Here is a 15,097-nt window from a genome sequence, read left to right as displayed (position 1 = left end):
AACAGACTTCATGTTTCAAACCCGTCATTCTCAGTGTACCATATTGCTTCTTGAATTTCACGGCCAATCGCTGACACACTGAACCATACATCACATCTTATTCTAAATTGCCATAGGTACACGTTTCTAGGTATCCAATCTACTTTAATACAGATTACTGTCAAATCCTTGGATAAGTAAGTGCACATGTATAATTAAGTCCACTTAAAATGAAACTAGTCTCAGAATCGAGATATAAGAATTTTGTATCAAGATTTATAACCTTTAATAGGAGTATTAAAATAAAGAAAGCAACTTTTATGTAATGGAAAACATACCTCTCTAAAGAGAAACCATAAGAGTCATGTTTCTATGTTTTCTATTTGCAATCCAGTAGCATGTGTATGTCACTAGAAGTTCATTAATTATTCTATATATGGCATTACCAAAATGCACTTGTATGCAAATTTTTTTAATTATTATTATTTCTTGAAGGTGGCATTTCATCTGTTTTTACAGATGAAATTTACCACTAGAGCTTACCCTGCATTCTTAGGATTACTCAGTACATGAAAATACAAACATCAGTAATGAGCTCTATTAATGCAGATTTCACTTCAAGCTAACTTAGATTTACTTCACACAGTTAACTGAGTTCATTTCACTGGAAAAAAAAGATTCCCTGAAGCAAAAAACATCAACTACTGTGGATGATATTGCCCAACACATCGCTGAAAAATAAATTCTACTGATTGGATTTTTTTAATTTTCCCCCCTCAAGCAACACTTCTAAAAATACAATCTTTTAATGATTGTTTAATTTTCATATAACTAGAATATAAATCCTTTACATACTGCTTTGCTGCAGCTGCAGTATAATGTCTCATTTTTCATGGAAAAAACCTAATTACGTGGTTCACTGAGTTGCCTGTGGTAACACATCAATTTTATTTACATTCAAAAGTTGGACTTCAGTTTGGTCTCAACACTCTAGTTAATTCCAAGCACATTTTATACAACAGTTCTCTCCAATTCATTAGTAATACCTCACTGTAGCTTTTATTTGAAAAGGATCCTGAGCTGTTATAATCTTGTTTCGGATTTCCAGCACTTTCTGTGCAGTGCCACATTTGTAGCACCAATTCTATTCCGCCCTTAAATGTATACGGTTTGCTATGAAGTCTAGTCTTACTGAAACAGTTCTGCAAAAGAAGCATTAAACAGTCACTGCAGAATGCAGCTATTAGTGTTTCGCAATGAATGGCAATTCATTTTTCCACAAAAACACAACAGAAAAACAATAACAATTGTGTGGCCAATAAAAATTACAGATTAATTACTCAACATTTCAACTACTTCAATTGAACTAAGCTTATATTTTGTAAAGCAGGAAGATTAAAAGGAAAAAGTATGGTATCCAGTAGAGAATTTATTGGCTTTAGCTTCCAACAGTGTCCTTCCTTCAAATTATTTTCAGAAGGTAATTTGCTGCAATTAACAGTAAAACCTCCAAATTCCCAAATATGAAAAGATTTAAAATGTTAATTCTTGGGAGATTAAAGAAAAAAAAAAAAAAAAAAAAAAGAAGAAAGCGTTAGACTATCTTATACATGACCCTTAGGTAGATTTCATATTTTTTTGTTACCTTTTAGACTTAGATATTGCAGACTATAAAAAGGGAAAAAAGTGCAGTATGTTAGAATGGTGCATCATTGACTAGAATTGATGATGAATTCATGAATGCCAGACATATTTATTTGGTACTACTCTGAACATCGAGATTCACTGTTAATGGTGAGAGAAAAACCACTGCAGAAAAGAAGAATTAAGGAAAAGGTAAGCACAATCTGACTTCTAAATGGGAGACTCAGATTTTTTTTTTTTTTTTTTTTTAAAAAAAAACACCTCATACCCTTGTTGTCTATAACCATAAACCAATTTTAAAGCAAAAGGAGGGAACAAGTTGGAGTGGTGGGAAGAATATTTATTTTAAAAAGAAAACAAAATAAAATTAGGACATCTTGCCCAGATACAATAAGGCTCTTGTCAACTTCACGTGTATAAAAGGAGTTGGCATTTTCCCATGAAGCAATTCCTTAATCCCAAATGATGGCATAATAACCTCATTTAATATGCCCCCTTAAAAGAAAAAGTTTATTTTGTCTAAGCTAAACTTCAACCGGCAATCACTGGACACCAATTAACAGTGGTCAACATAAGGATCATAGAACAATTCTGCAAGCCGAGAAAGTATGAATTCACTTTTAAATCTGATCTTCTTTCCAAAAGAATGTAAAAGTTTAACTTTGTTTTCATGTCTTTGGAAATAATCTATGCTAGGCAATTAAGAAAATGCAAATTACTTCTCTTATTGAAAGTAATCAACGCAGAAACAGACTTTTCAGTAACTTAATATTCCAATAAAGTCTTCTGTCATATGAACTTACTTGCTAATTCCACTCTTAGCTCAAGAACCGGCAATTAACCATTTTCAGATTTCACTTCAAATTATTAATAAGTGGTACTCAGCTGCTTGATATTCGTAGCTTCTTTTTAAATTGAAAGCCTTCAAAAATACTTCCATTTCAGCTCCTGTGAGATTCCTTTCATTCTTTGTTCGTAAACTGCTTTGCCCTATATTAGCTGGTCTTATTCTAAATAATACCGAGCATGACAATAGTTACCTAGAGTACGTAGATCAAACTGATACACATTCCATGCTTGCACACCCTCCAACTGAGCCTATCAGAGCAGGAAACAAGGAGAGAACCTTTTGGTAACTTCCCGGAAGTAGCAAAGCTAGCCATAATGCAATTTCAGCAGCAAAGCGCTCCCTTCTTTCCCACTTGCATGGGAAATTATAATAGAATGAAAGATTTAAGAGCATTTTCATTAAAAGCAGTACTATGAATTTGTATACCCATTTCACAGGAAGGGGTGCTTATTCTTGATTTTACACATTGCTTCACACACTTAAACTATGTTTCAACAGACAGGAACATCTTCTCATTCAATAATTAACATATCTTGCTACACAGCGGCTAAGAACTTATTTTGTAGCTCCCAAGAGTTCCCAATTCCTTACAACTACAGTAAATGAGTATCTTGAAAGAACCTTAAATAGACTGTTTTAAATTGAAATGGAAAGCAGACTTTTCACTCCTTCTTTATCCTCTTTTACATTAGCAGAACTAAAAAAAAAAAAAAAAAATTATTTTTCCAAAATTCAAGTTTTCCATTATTCATCTTTAACTCCCTAATAAATACTGAAAAACATTATCTACTTAATATTTATAGGTTAAACATTTAATTAATTTAGATGACTTAACTGATAAAATGAACTTCAAAATCTGGAAGTTAAGAAGTGAGCATCAAGAAACCTACTTAGCTGTAATAAAAATACCTAAATTGAGCTCTGGCAAGTTATTCTTCTCAGGAAACATGCTTGTAAACATAGCTGGCATGCTCTGTTTTTCTGTATGTGAAAATCTACCCATCAGCAATTTGCAGGGAGAGAAAAAAGAACAGAAATTAAGTCTGGGCCACAACTATATGGTCTAACGCAGATGTCCTGCAAAAAGTCCTTCCTAGAGCTAACATTTTTTCCTCTCACCATTTATCAGCATATAGGGATTACAACTGCATCAGCCCAACATGCCAAGAATTGATAAACAGGAATGAACCGAAGCTCCATGTTTTTTCTGTCACAGATCAAATTTTAGCTACATTTTTAAACTTCCCAAGCTGTAAATATCCTGAACAATAATCTTCCAGGAAAGATTTACCTAATTAATACAAGATAATCTATTCTTCATATGAGTTTCCATCAAAATCCTGATGTTCTACATCCAGTATAGCACAAAGGTTCTTAGTATCTTTTTTTGGGGAAGCACCTCCAGCAATTCATGGATCAAGTGCAATATACCAGACAATACATAAAAACAAAGGCTTTGGCTCAAAAGAATTCAACCTGCAGAAAAAAAGTGACATCATGTATATCACCTTTCCTTCACAAGCCCTTCTCCCTACAACAACAAAGTTGCATGGGAAGAACTGTCAATCTGATCCTTTTAAGGGGAAAACGTCTTTAAGTGACTTTTAAGTGAGAGCGAGTCAAGAGTTAACTGCAACTTTACCAACGCTTCAAGGATGATTGTCCCAAGAATAGCAAAATGCTAAAATTGTATTTATTTTCTCTTGACAAGCTTTGTACTGTTAAGCTTCTATTTTGAAACTGTATGATGAAGCACCTGTCATAATACCGGGTTTTCACTTCTGAGCCATGCATTGCTTAGGCCAACAATAACGGCTGGAGGGTACAGATGGGTGTCTGGGGTTTCTCACTGATGCCCTAAGTTCCTCATATTCGTTTGTCTTGTCTCCATAGATTCACAGAGGAATACATGCGATGGCAATCCCAAATACCCACCAGAATTCCTCCCAAATACCTACCAGAATTGTAGGCAAACAACTCACTAGTTCTTTAAGTGAAACTGCATGCTTCTAACAAATGCCCAGAATCTTAGTTACTAATTTTCAAGGTGCCGTCTAACACTTTGACAGTCTTCCAGAGTCCACCTCCTGGGTCAAGGCTATACTCTCAGTAGCAATGCACATCGTAACGCCTGCATTATTCCTGATAATTCAAGTATGCTGTACCACAGATGCAACAGACAAAGCTGAATATATCCATAAACTCAATATGCAGATTACAAGTTTATAGACAAAACTGTCAGATAAAAAGGTTGTTTAAAATGTCAGACACAAGTATTACTTGCAAAAGTAAAGAGGGCAACTAAGGAACAGATATCACCTGCTTATAATCTACATGGAATGCATAGGGGTACAAGTGCGGGGTGGGAGAAAGGACAAAAACCCAAGAGTCAAGTATAAATTCTCTATGGTGCTCCAGATGGTATTTGGTCACCAAATGCAAATGAGATCACTGCAACTTGCAAATCTACAACTTTCCTGTCAAAAAACCTGCCAACAGTAAGATACTACCTCCTCTCCATTCCATTTCTTCTGTAGAATTTACAAAAAAATATTTTTATGGGAAGAGGTACAGCAGCTGTAACACTTGTCAAACCTCTCAGGCAGTAATATCGTTAAATAGCATTTATCCTTGAGAAAACAAGACTTACACAACCAGCACACTCCCAACTTTTTCAAACTTGTAAAATCATTCCATTTTTTTCTCCCACTCAGTGACCCCATACCAATTAGCTTTTTCCACTTGGGACAGAATAAAGATCTTCCGTCTTTCTTCAGATTTAAAATCCAATCATAATAAAAAACGGAACACAACAGCTGAGGCTGGCAGAAAAAAGAAATGTAGGAGTATGTGCAATAGACACACCTATGAAATTCACAGCTGTCTAGCTAATCTAACTACTTAACTGATCTATAGCTGTTCTGCAAATAATTGGTTTCCCTTCATCTCCCATGACAGCATTTAATTATCAACAGTTTTGGAAAGCTACTACATAAACAACTGTTCCTAGTACCTCTTGTTTATAACTACTAAGTTGTTTTCCCTCTGACTATTTGAAATTCTTTTACGAAAGGCAGATTGTTGTTTCCAAAATCATTTACCTTAAATCTTATAAAGATAAGGCAACCCACACAGTTCATATGCAAAACTTTAAAAAGTGTTTCTGAAAGAAAAGTCTCAGTCTGGACCTCTCATTTGTTTAACCAAAGTACTAAATGTCATACAATGTTATTTGAATGACTCTGTTATTCAGAAAAATCAATAATTCTAATTTAGACTTGAATGAATAAAACATAAATACATTTAAATTTGAGTTGCCACTAAATTTTTATTACTTTAATGAAAATTTCTCTTTTAAAGCACAAGCCCTAGGCAGGAAAAGAGAAATCCAAAACATTGTGAGCAACTTCATACTCGGTAAGAATTCATCATCCTATTAACAGCCATTATTTCCTAAAGTTCATGCATCTCAAAAGACAGGATTTATAAATCTGAAAATGTTTCAGACAGACTCTAGTCTTCCACTTGGATTTGCAGTGTCAGATTTCTGGGACTTGTGCTTCTAAACATATGAGTACAAACACAAAAACAAAGCTCTGGTCATTGAACTGTAAGTTACTGACCACAGTGACAATCCAACCCCTACCAACAACATTTTAAGCCAATGCAGCTTATTTCGTGAGGAGGTTATACCAAAACAAGCAGCACGTTACCGGGGCTCAGCTCACAGGCCAGTAAATTACTACGCTTTGGTAACTTACTTATTTTCTATTTGTATGCCCACATGCAAAGTCCTTTATATTTTCAAGAGCATGTAAACTCAGGGAACTAATTTCAGTACTGTGGTCTGCTTATACAATAAAAAGCAAAATAACATTGTGTCTTCTGCCTTGCTGCTGCACGAAACATTGAACACAGTGTCCTTTGTCATATTTCAAGGAATCAATGCACGTAAATGCCTCGTTCTGGCAGAATTTGATGTTCAATATTTTGTCAATACTGATGTCTGAACTCTAAAAAAACTGGAGAGAGCAAGACAACCCTATCAGCAGTAAAATTTAGAACACTTTTACAATTACCTCACTTTGAACTATTATATGATCAGTCACTACCAGCGTTTCAATGTGCTTTTAATATAGAACAAGTAAACCTATCACTGTATGATTTACACGTTACAAAGGATTCCAAAACCTGCAATGGAAGGGAGAAGAAAAGGAGATGACTTCCCAAATTCTTGTAGGGTCCTGACAGTTAGCAGGAGCATTTCTTCCTCTTTCAATTACCATGTACTTCATTCCCCTAAATGAGTTGCCCATAGTCCTCCTTTCTCCATCTCCAGACTCAACTTTGCATCTCTTCACATCCCTCTGTGCAATCTTTTTCTTTCAGACATCTTTAGTTTAATTTGAGAGAGCACTGCAAATAAAGATCACTATCAATGATAGTGCAATTGTACCAGGGTAGACATATCTTTTCAGTACAGCTGGCTGCAGTGCTGTGAAACACACTACGCTCAGACTGTTTTTTATCAGTGTGATACTGCTGCTGTTGACACTTAAAAAATAGTGCTCTTGCAGACAATTTTCAGATTTAATTCCACTTAAAAATTATTGTACTGAAGGCTCCAGCCCGGATGCTTCGTAAAATTTTGGACCAGGCAAAAAAATGTGTCAAAGTGACGCCGTTCTCTATTTGCTATACTCTGTCCCATGCTATACTCGAGCAAGTTCAGCTATTCATACATTTAAATGCTTCACCATACCATTATCACTGGAAGTAGCATTATATTGTTATAACCAAGATGTTAGATATAAACAAGCTGCATCAATTTACAACAGAAACAGAAGCTATCACCTGCAACTCCCCTCAAATAAAAAGACACTTAAGTCCCACATACTGCATTTGAAATATTAAATAAACTATATTTCACAAAGAGAAAAGCATATATTATTAAAGCTTTGCTGGGTAAGTAGAAATATTACCCATGCCTTCATTCAAAACAGGTGCCTCATAAAAAATTAATGTCAGTGGAATGGCTTGATGCAGCACTTGAGCCATCTCTTTAATTATACATGATCACATAGCTACCTGCATGAAATACGCCTAAAGATACACAGCGTTTCATATCTGTGATTTCACAGGCTGTATTACCAAATAAGCAATCTGGTATTCATGAAAGTAGGAAGTTCGTAATCATCTGAAGATAGGTGGTTAGAACAGGGTAACAAATAAGAAAATGAACATAGCATAACCCAGGACCAAAACAGTGTATGGTAGAGGTAGGGAGATAAAGGACAACTAAAGAGCACTTGGCAAATACAGTATTTTATATATTTGAACTGGCATGCAAATTTTATCACCAAGTAACCAGAACATCTAAAGGCTACCAGGACGAAAATTTATTGCAAAAACCAAGGAACTGATCCTTATTATTGGTTTGGGGTATTTTTATTACTATTATTATTCCAGGTTTAGTGAACTTCCATTGTTTTCATCTGAGACATGAGAGGTAAAATAAGAGACAAGTATTCACGCAGTCTAATAAAATACCTTTTAAAAGTTAAAGTTTTCAGGCAAACTAGGTCTAATCAAAGCAACAATATATCAATGAACAGGAATTAATATAAAGTGGATAGTCATAGCCAATAAGGATCACAACAGATAAAGTTAGTTTTGTTGTATAATTTTAAGGCTACACATTCTGGAGGCACTGAGGACAATCAAGTTGCATAAAACTTACAATCACATGAACTTATCATTGTCACCTTTGTCCTACCTTCCCCTTCCTTCCTTTCATTACATTCACTTGTTGCAACTTGCCTCCATTTACGCTCAAACCCTGTAGCAAGATCAACATGGCAAGTTCTGACCTTGCAGATTTGCCTGTGGTGCCATGGAGTTTACCTGACTCTCTAGTATAGGTGTTTTATTCCATCAGCTATTACCTTATGCCAGAATTTATTTTCATTATTATTATTATCCTTTGAACTAGAATTTACTCTTACAGCGTGTCTGAGATTTCACAAAAATCTAAGTAATGATGTTGGATATAGGTCTCCTAAGTTCTTTCAAGTTTTACTTTGCATTTTATCTGCAGATTGCTTGCAGCAGAAAAGTCAAATTTACAACCTTTTTTTTTTTTCCTTTAAGTTTTAATACATAAATTGTGACAAAATCACATATGGTAGCAAGTTAAAGCCTTTAACGACAGAGTTCCTTTTTCACTAGAAAAAATATAAATAAATCAAGAAACAATGAAAGAGAACAACTTACTGTGCAGTTCACGATGTATCACATCTACAAGATTTGGTTCATCTCCCCACCAGAATATCCATAGTTCCTTACAATCCGGTTTGACGTCACGGCGCCACACACAAAGCAAATTGGCCTGCAAGCAGCGGATGAAGCTGAGCAGAATTGGATCATCCTGTGCTGGGGCTGAAATGATAGGGCCACAGTCCCCATGACCTTCAAAATTGTACCTACGCCATTTGATGCCTGTAAGTTCAGCCTACAGAAAGAAAAAGAAAAAAAAAGCCATTAAATCACTATTTCAAAATTTAGTTATATTCATAGTACTGGTTTCTTTCATTTCCATTGTTTAATTCCTAGAATTTAGCTCTAAGCACCGAAGTTAAAAAAATCCTCCTATTCCCATATTCCTCCCCCCCCACCCCCCCCCCCAAGGAAAAAGGAAACCAATTTTAGAAACAGGACTGAATAAACCTGGCTTCCCCCTGCATTTATGTTTTTCACCACAGTCCGACTCATTTCCAGCAGATTCATTCATTTCTAACCTTATTGTTATCTTACAAGTTAGAAGGGGGAGGAACACACCCCCCTCAACCAACCCCAAACAAGCAGGGAGAGGGAAGAAGGCCCATTCCCTACATGCTGCTTGGTGGTCAACTGAGTTCAGTGTCAGCCCAAAAGTTGACCACTTGAAAGTCACAAACAGAAAGTACTAAAGGCCATAAAAAAACAAGTGACTTACTGAAAATGGTGAAATAGAGTTTCATATTGTGATGTTACAGGTTTACTACACATGCTTTTTATTTTTATTTTGCTCAAATGAACAAAAACAGAATAAGGAAAGTTGCCATTTGCTTCTCTCGACCAGACAGAATGCTCTTATTAAGCATCAAAGAAGAATAAAAAGAACAGGAAAACGGCTACTCAGGCTTTTGGGAAAGATTTTCTTCTACACAGGTTGAAAAATCTGAAGGAATATAGGTGTCCCACTGCATAGCAGTGTGAATCAACAATTGCCAGGGAAGAAGCTGCCAAAGTACTCAAACCATGAAACAGCTGGCAGCTAGAACCAGGTCAGCAGAGCAATGGTTCTAATTTTTTTTCCTCTTTTCACCTTTAATAGTAGATACTCACAGCTGCCACATCCAGTTTCCCTTCTCTGAAATGTCCAATTGCTACCTTTTTATCTATTACCCTGCCCATCACACTCTTCCTCTCCCCTCCCCAGCCTGCTGCCTGGTTTCCCCTCCCACTTTTCCTCCACTCCCAGTTTGCCTTATGACTGTTGCTGCGTCCTCCTTTCTCCCCACCCTCCACTGGCTCTGGGAGCCCACCCAGGACACAAGGGGGAATGAATACTCCTGTGACTTTTAGTCTAGCTAGTGGGAGTATCATTATCAAATAAAAATAGTCGTATGTATATACTCCGTGTTCACAGTGGGCTTGTATTCTAGTTTCTAACCCATGTTACCACATTCTCAGTGCTGTAATTACCTCTACTGCTTCATTTACAGTATTCACACCTTCACTTTGCTGCTCAGAAAGAGCTGGTGCGCTCAGCTCTGAAGTGGTCCTACAGGAACAGCCAGCTGGCCTACTGCAACAAGCTGCAAGAACTCAAACACAGCATCTACACCTTTGACAAGAAAAGTCATTGCCAGGGAGAAGAGGAAAGACACAGCAGTGGAAACACTAGCTGTAGGAATGCCCGGCCCGCACACCCCCGCCAAGTAATACATTAAGCTGTATCTAAACAGTAAACACTCCTTTCCTTTCTCTGGACAGTACATATAGAAAATATCAACAAGCAAAAGGGTAAATTTTTACTCCTAAAGAAGAGACTTGCAGATCACGTATTCCTCCCATTTTCATCATCTGCACAAGGACATTTAACCTACTGGCCTACACCGCTCCTCCAAAACCCATCCTACATGTCACATACAGAAGGATCTCCCTTTTCGAGTCCACAAACTTAGTTCATTTAGAACTTTAAACTCTAAAATTTACTTTCTTTCACCACAATAACTGGAAGTAGGCTGTTACTTGTTCAAGAGCTAGCTGGTTAACTGCTGAGGAGCTAAAGGTGACGTTCATCATACCAACAACACAAGCGAAAAATACTTGTATTTCTTTGATCTTACAAATATATCCTCTAAAACAGTTTCACCTCATTCTGCCTGTATATTGCCTAGCACAGCAGGGTTCTGGCCCATGACTAAAGTTCCTGTGACTATGCCTCAAGGACTATTTCCCCAAACACTGATTACCCACATTGCCTATTTAATTTTCCTCTGAAGAGCCCTCACCAGGCACACAGGAATACAGTAGCTGACCTCTACTGGGAAGGCAAAAAATCTGACAAAACACTGAACAGCAGTGCAATTGGGTTTATTTTGTGCATGCCCCTAAACCACCAGTCATCTTCAGCTCCACACTGCAGAAGCAACGCTACCATCCTGTATCATGTCAATAGGATACCAACGGTGGTGAGGTCGCAGGTAGTACTGGATTATCCCTGCTGAAGACTCTCTACAGCCAGCACTACTGCTTTTGCACTCAGAAATGCTGATCATCCATTCAAAGTGCTGGGGAACTATGGAAAAGCAAATTGGAAAAGCAAATTGGAAAAGCAAATTGGAAAAGCAAATTGGAAAAGCAAATTGGAAAAGCAAATTGGAAAAGCAAATTGGAAAAGCAAATTGGAAAAGATGGTCAAGAGTGGCCAAGATGCACAGCATATATGCCATGTTCCTGGCACAAAAGAGGGCATGGGAGCGCAGGAGGAAGTGGCAAAAGGGAAGGACAAAAGTTATTTTTTTCACATTAGGGTGCTGTGTAGCACTGGAATATCTCATGCATTACATAATGTTCTAAGAGAAAGTCCTTACACATGCTCCTGCAAAACATCTACATCTGTTCTACATGGATCTCTATCTATAGCTTGGAAAAGGAACATGCAGAGTTTCTGAAATAGTATAATGAATACGACTACGAATCACAAAACACCAAAGACTAGTGCCAGCATAGGCAACCTAGGAAAAAAATAATGTTAAATGTTTATGTTGTAGTCAACTAGGAACATATAGTAAGTCACAAAGAACATGGAATAGGAGGATGACAAAAACAAAACCCAAAAAACCCAACCGAACAAAAAAGGTTACTCAACAGCACCACTCACTTGATCAACACAGCAATATAACTAGAGATCAGCTGTTCGAAACAGCAGACAAGCTCTTGCAGCTTTCTGGCAGCTCAGAGGTATCAACCCATAACATCCCAACTGTATTACAGATGAAATATAGTCAAGAAAAGCATACGGAAACCAGCAGAGCTGCATCCAATTTAATTCTACACTAACAAACTTCTGGAGTGTCTACTTTTACAAACCGGGAGAAGTGACAAACTAACCAGGCTAACTACTGACGAACTAACTACTAGAGCTAACCAGGATCACTAGTGACCACCCACACAGAAAATGACTCCCAAGAAAAGGAAGAAACAAGTACTGGGGGTTTTGGACTTAATAGCAGCATAAAATGAGATCTCACACATCGTTTCCCCGTTGAAGTTGCAGAGATGCCGTCCAGTGCACTTATTTGGATATGTCTGTTTCTGTTTAAACTTTTTAATAGGTAAGCATCAATACTAATCCCTCAGAACTTCTAGATTTTGTCCTCATGTTAATTAAAACTGAATTCAAAAGAAGATCTGAATCCAGAAGTAGTACACAAGAGATGATTGCACTGGGAACACTTACATATATTCTACGCCTCTACAGATGTTTCCTGTAAAGCATTTAACACACTATAGGGAGAATATCTGCATCCACATGGCATTTTTTAAAATTAATTTAAACAAACATCACTAGTTTTAAAAGGCCTCAATCTGTAGCAGGGTTTTTACAGACAAGACAGCCAATGGCCTGTGATTCTGGTGACTGTATTGAAGAACTAAATGTGGTTTCATTTATGCTTAACCAGCAGTGAACACAGGCTGCTACCAAAATGGCAGCTTCTTCCTCATCCCCAGCCACGCATTTCCATCTCCCAGTCTGACATCAGATCTAGTGATCATGCAATCATTGGGTGAATGGAATCAGTTCACCAATTTAAAGATAAGAAACAAAAAGAAAGAAAAATGTTTATCAGATCAGCACACTGACAGCTTACCCTGCAGCCACATAATCACTAGAGCAGACAGAAGAGCAGGAGCAAGAACGGACAGCTGAGAGCAGCAGTGGAGTGGGATCTCCCCTTTCAGTGAGAGCTCCAATCAGATAAAACAGAACATTAAACTGCACACAGAGGCTGTTGTTAATGTACACCTTAAACCAACACAAGCAAGCACTGGTGCCAAAAGCAGTCCTGGACTGGCCTGCCTTCCCTGCATCAGTCATCTGCTCCTGACTTTACCACCACTTCCGCTTTCCAGCAGTGCTGCTGTTTGCATAGATTCATATTGAGGTGAACTGACTAAAAGTCAGAAGTATTACATGAAACGTTTTTTTTCCTCTACTCAGATCGGTCCCCATACTGGATTCAATAAATAGCCACAGAAACGCCTGTACCAGTAAGAGGACAGCAAAGCAGGTCAGGGAGAGTAGAGCTGCTCCTTTTAGTAAGACTGCTGGTTTTAAAGCAGCCTGAAGTACTCACAGAGATAGAAACCAAGATTGCCGACCTGAGAACAAAACTGTGAACATGCTCTTTTACTCACAACTGGTTAGAAATGAACGCAGAGCAAAGCAGAAGTCTTGCCAGGTGATGTAATCTATTGTGTTTCTTGCATCTTTTCCCACATGCATAGTCTTGGCTTATTATGATTGCTACAATGTTCTTAACACTAAAAAGCCTGACAAAAAACAAACTTACAAATACTTACTATTAACCAGCATTGTTAGTAAATCATGCGTTATGCAAGAGACTTTTTGCTTTGGTTTATAAAGGAACACATGTTTTGGAGGACTGTCCTGTGAAGGGTTCAACTTCCCAGATAGGAGGGGATTTTTTAAAAAATTATTTTTTTCTAAATTCAGTTAATTGCAATTGGACACAGAGTAAAGTGTTTGTAAGATGCCTGTTCTAAATGCACTGGGCCAAGCCTGTAAGGAAACAGAAGAATTGGATCTCTATGTCTAACAGTAATACCGAAAATCTTTACTAACATTCAACTTTTTACAGTAAAATTTCCAAGACACAAAAAGATCTGTTTGACGTATGCAAAAGCAGCTATCAGGGTAGAAGAGCGCGTTCAAACCCAAAATTCCATGTAGGCATCCAAACACACCCAAAACATACCCAAGAACTAGGCATTAATGAAAACACAGTCATGCCAATGCTTTCATTCAGAAACATGGCCACAGAAAGAATGTCAGATATAGTCCTTTGAAAAGGAGTGCAAACACAGGTTTCCTTCCTCCTAGGTGACTCTCTTAACCATTACACTCTACAGAGCGAAATGGCTTAGAAAAAAATGAACTAAGAGTATTCAAACCTCTGATATCCCCTATACACACAAGCAAGCAGAAGAGACAGAGAAAGCAAATTAGCACTTTCTTACAACGATTAGTCTGCAACCCTAAATCCAGACACCTTCACATCTATCTGCAACAGCTGAGGGCTCTAACCATTTTAACTGCAGGACAGCATCCAGAACTGTAAATTCCTAGTAGAGATAAAACCTAAGCTCTGATTCTTTTTCCCCCCTCAGGCTTAAATCAGAATAATAGACAGGCAAGAAGGGTCTTCTGCTGATCTCATAGCGCTCCATTCAGATTGGCAGAGTTTAGGCTGCTAAAAATCACAATTCCCCAGTAACATTTCACACCGCACAACTTGATTCTGGCATGCTACCAGCAACCCTGAAGATTTAATTAGTGCTGTGTAGCCACTGTGACTATGTTCCTCTTCTGCAGTCCTCACAGATGGAACACAAACAAAACATCTTCCACCTCCTCTTTTTTTTTTCCTCATCTCCAGCAAATGCTTTTTGGACTATACGTGTTGTATGGAAAATGGACAGACCAATTCTAAATTAACTTTGCCAGAAGACTTGAAGTAATTCCACCCAGTTTAATACACAAAGCTCCCTTGGAGAGATTATACAAGAATACAGACATGGCAGAACCAGAAAAAGGCAGAGCATCAAAAGTTTGAGAAATTCTTGTATTTGGCCACACCAAGTGTAAAGCAGAGTTATTTCTGTATTATTGTACTTCTCCACATTAAAAACAATGGCTAAAACTACATAATCGTATGTTATTTTTCCTGCTTCATATAATACAGAAAGGTGAGAAAAGGTAAGGCAGATTCAGGCCTCAGAGTGTAGACAATCAGTACCCCAGTACTTCCAAAATAGGAAGGATATACTTGA

General features: G+C 37.4%; 1 protein-coding gene across 1 annotated transcript in view; it reads right to left on the bottom strand.

Moving 5' to 3' along the window:
• The window catches only part of MED13L (mediator complex subunit 13L), a 209,478-nt gene that overhangs the window by 179,219 nt on the left and 15,162 nt on the right, over positions 1–15,097 (bottom strand). Inside the window, exon 2 of the mRNA XM_075516647.1 lies at positions 8,747–8,984. Coding sequence (XP_075372762.1) covers positions 8,747–8,984 — 238 coding nt within the window. The remainder of the gene's footprint in view (positions 1–8,746; positions 8,985–15,097) is intronic.

The sequence above is a fragment of the Mycteria americana genome, chromosome 13 (assembly GCF_035582795.1).
Source record: "Mycteria americana isolate JAX WOST 10 ecotype Jacksonville Zoo and Gardens chromosome 13, USCA_MyAme_1.0, whole genome shotgun sequence".
NCBI classification, from domain to species: Eukaryota; Metazoa; Chordata; class Aves; order Ciconiiformes; family Ciconiidae; genus Mycteria; species Mycteria americana.
The sequence above is the reverse complement of the archived record's forward strand: the minus strand, read 5'-3'. Positions and strand labels throughout refer to the sequence as shown.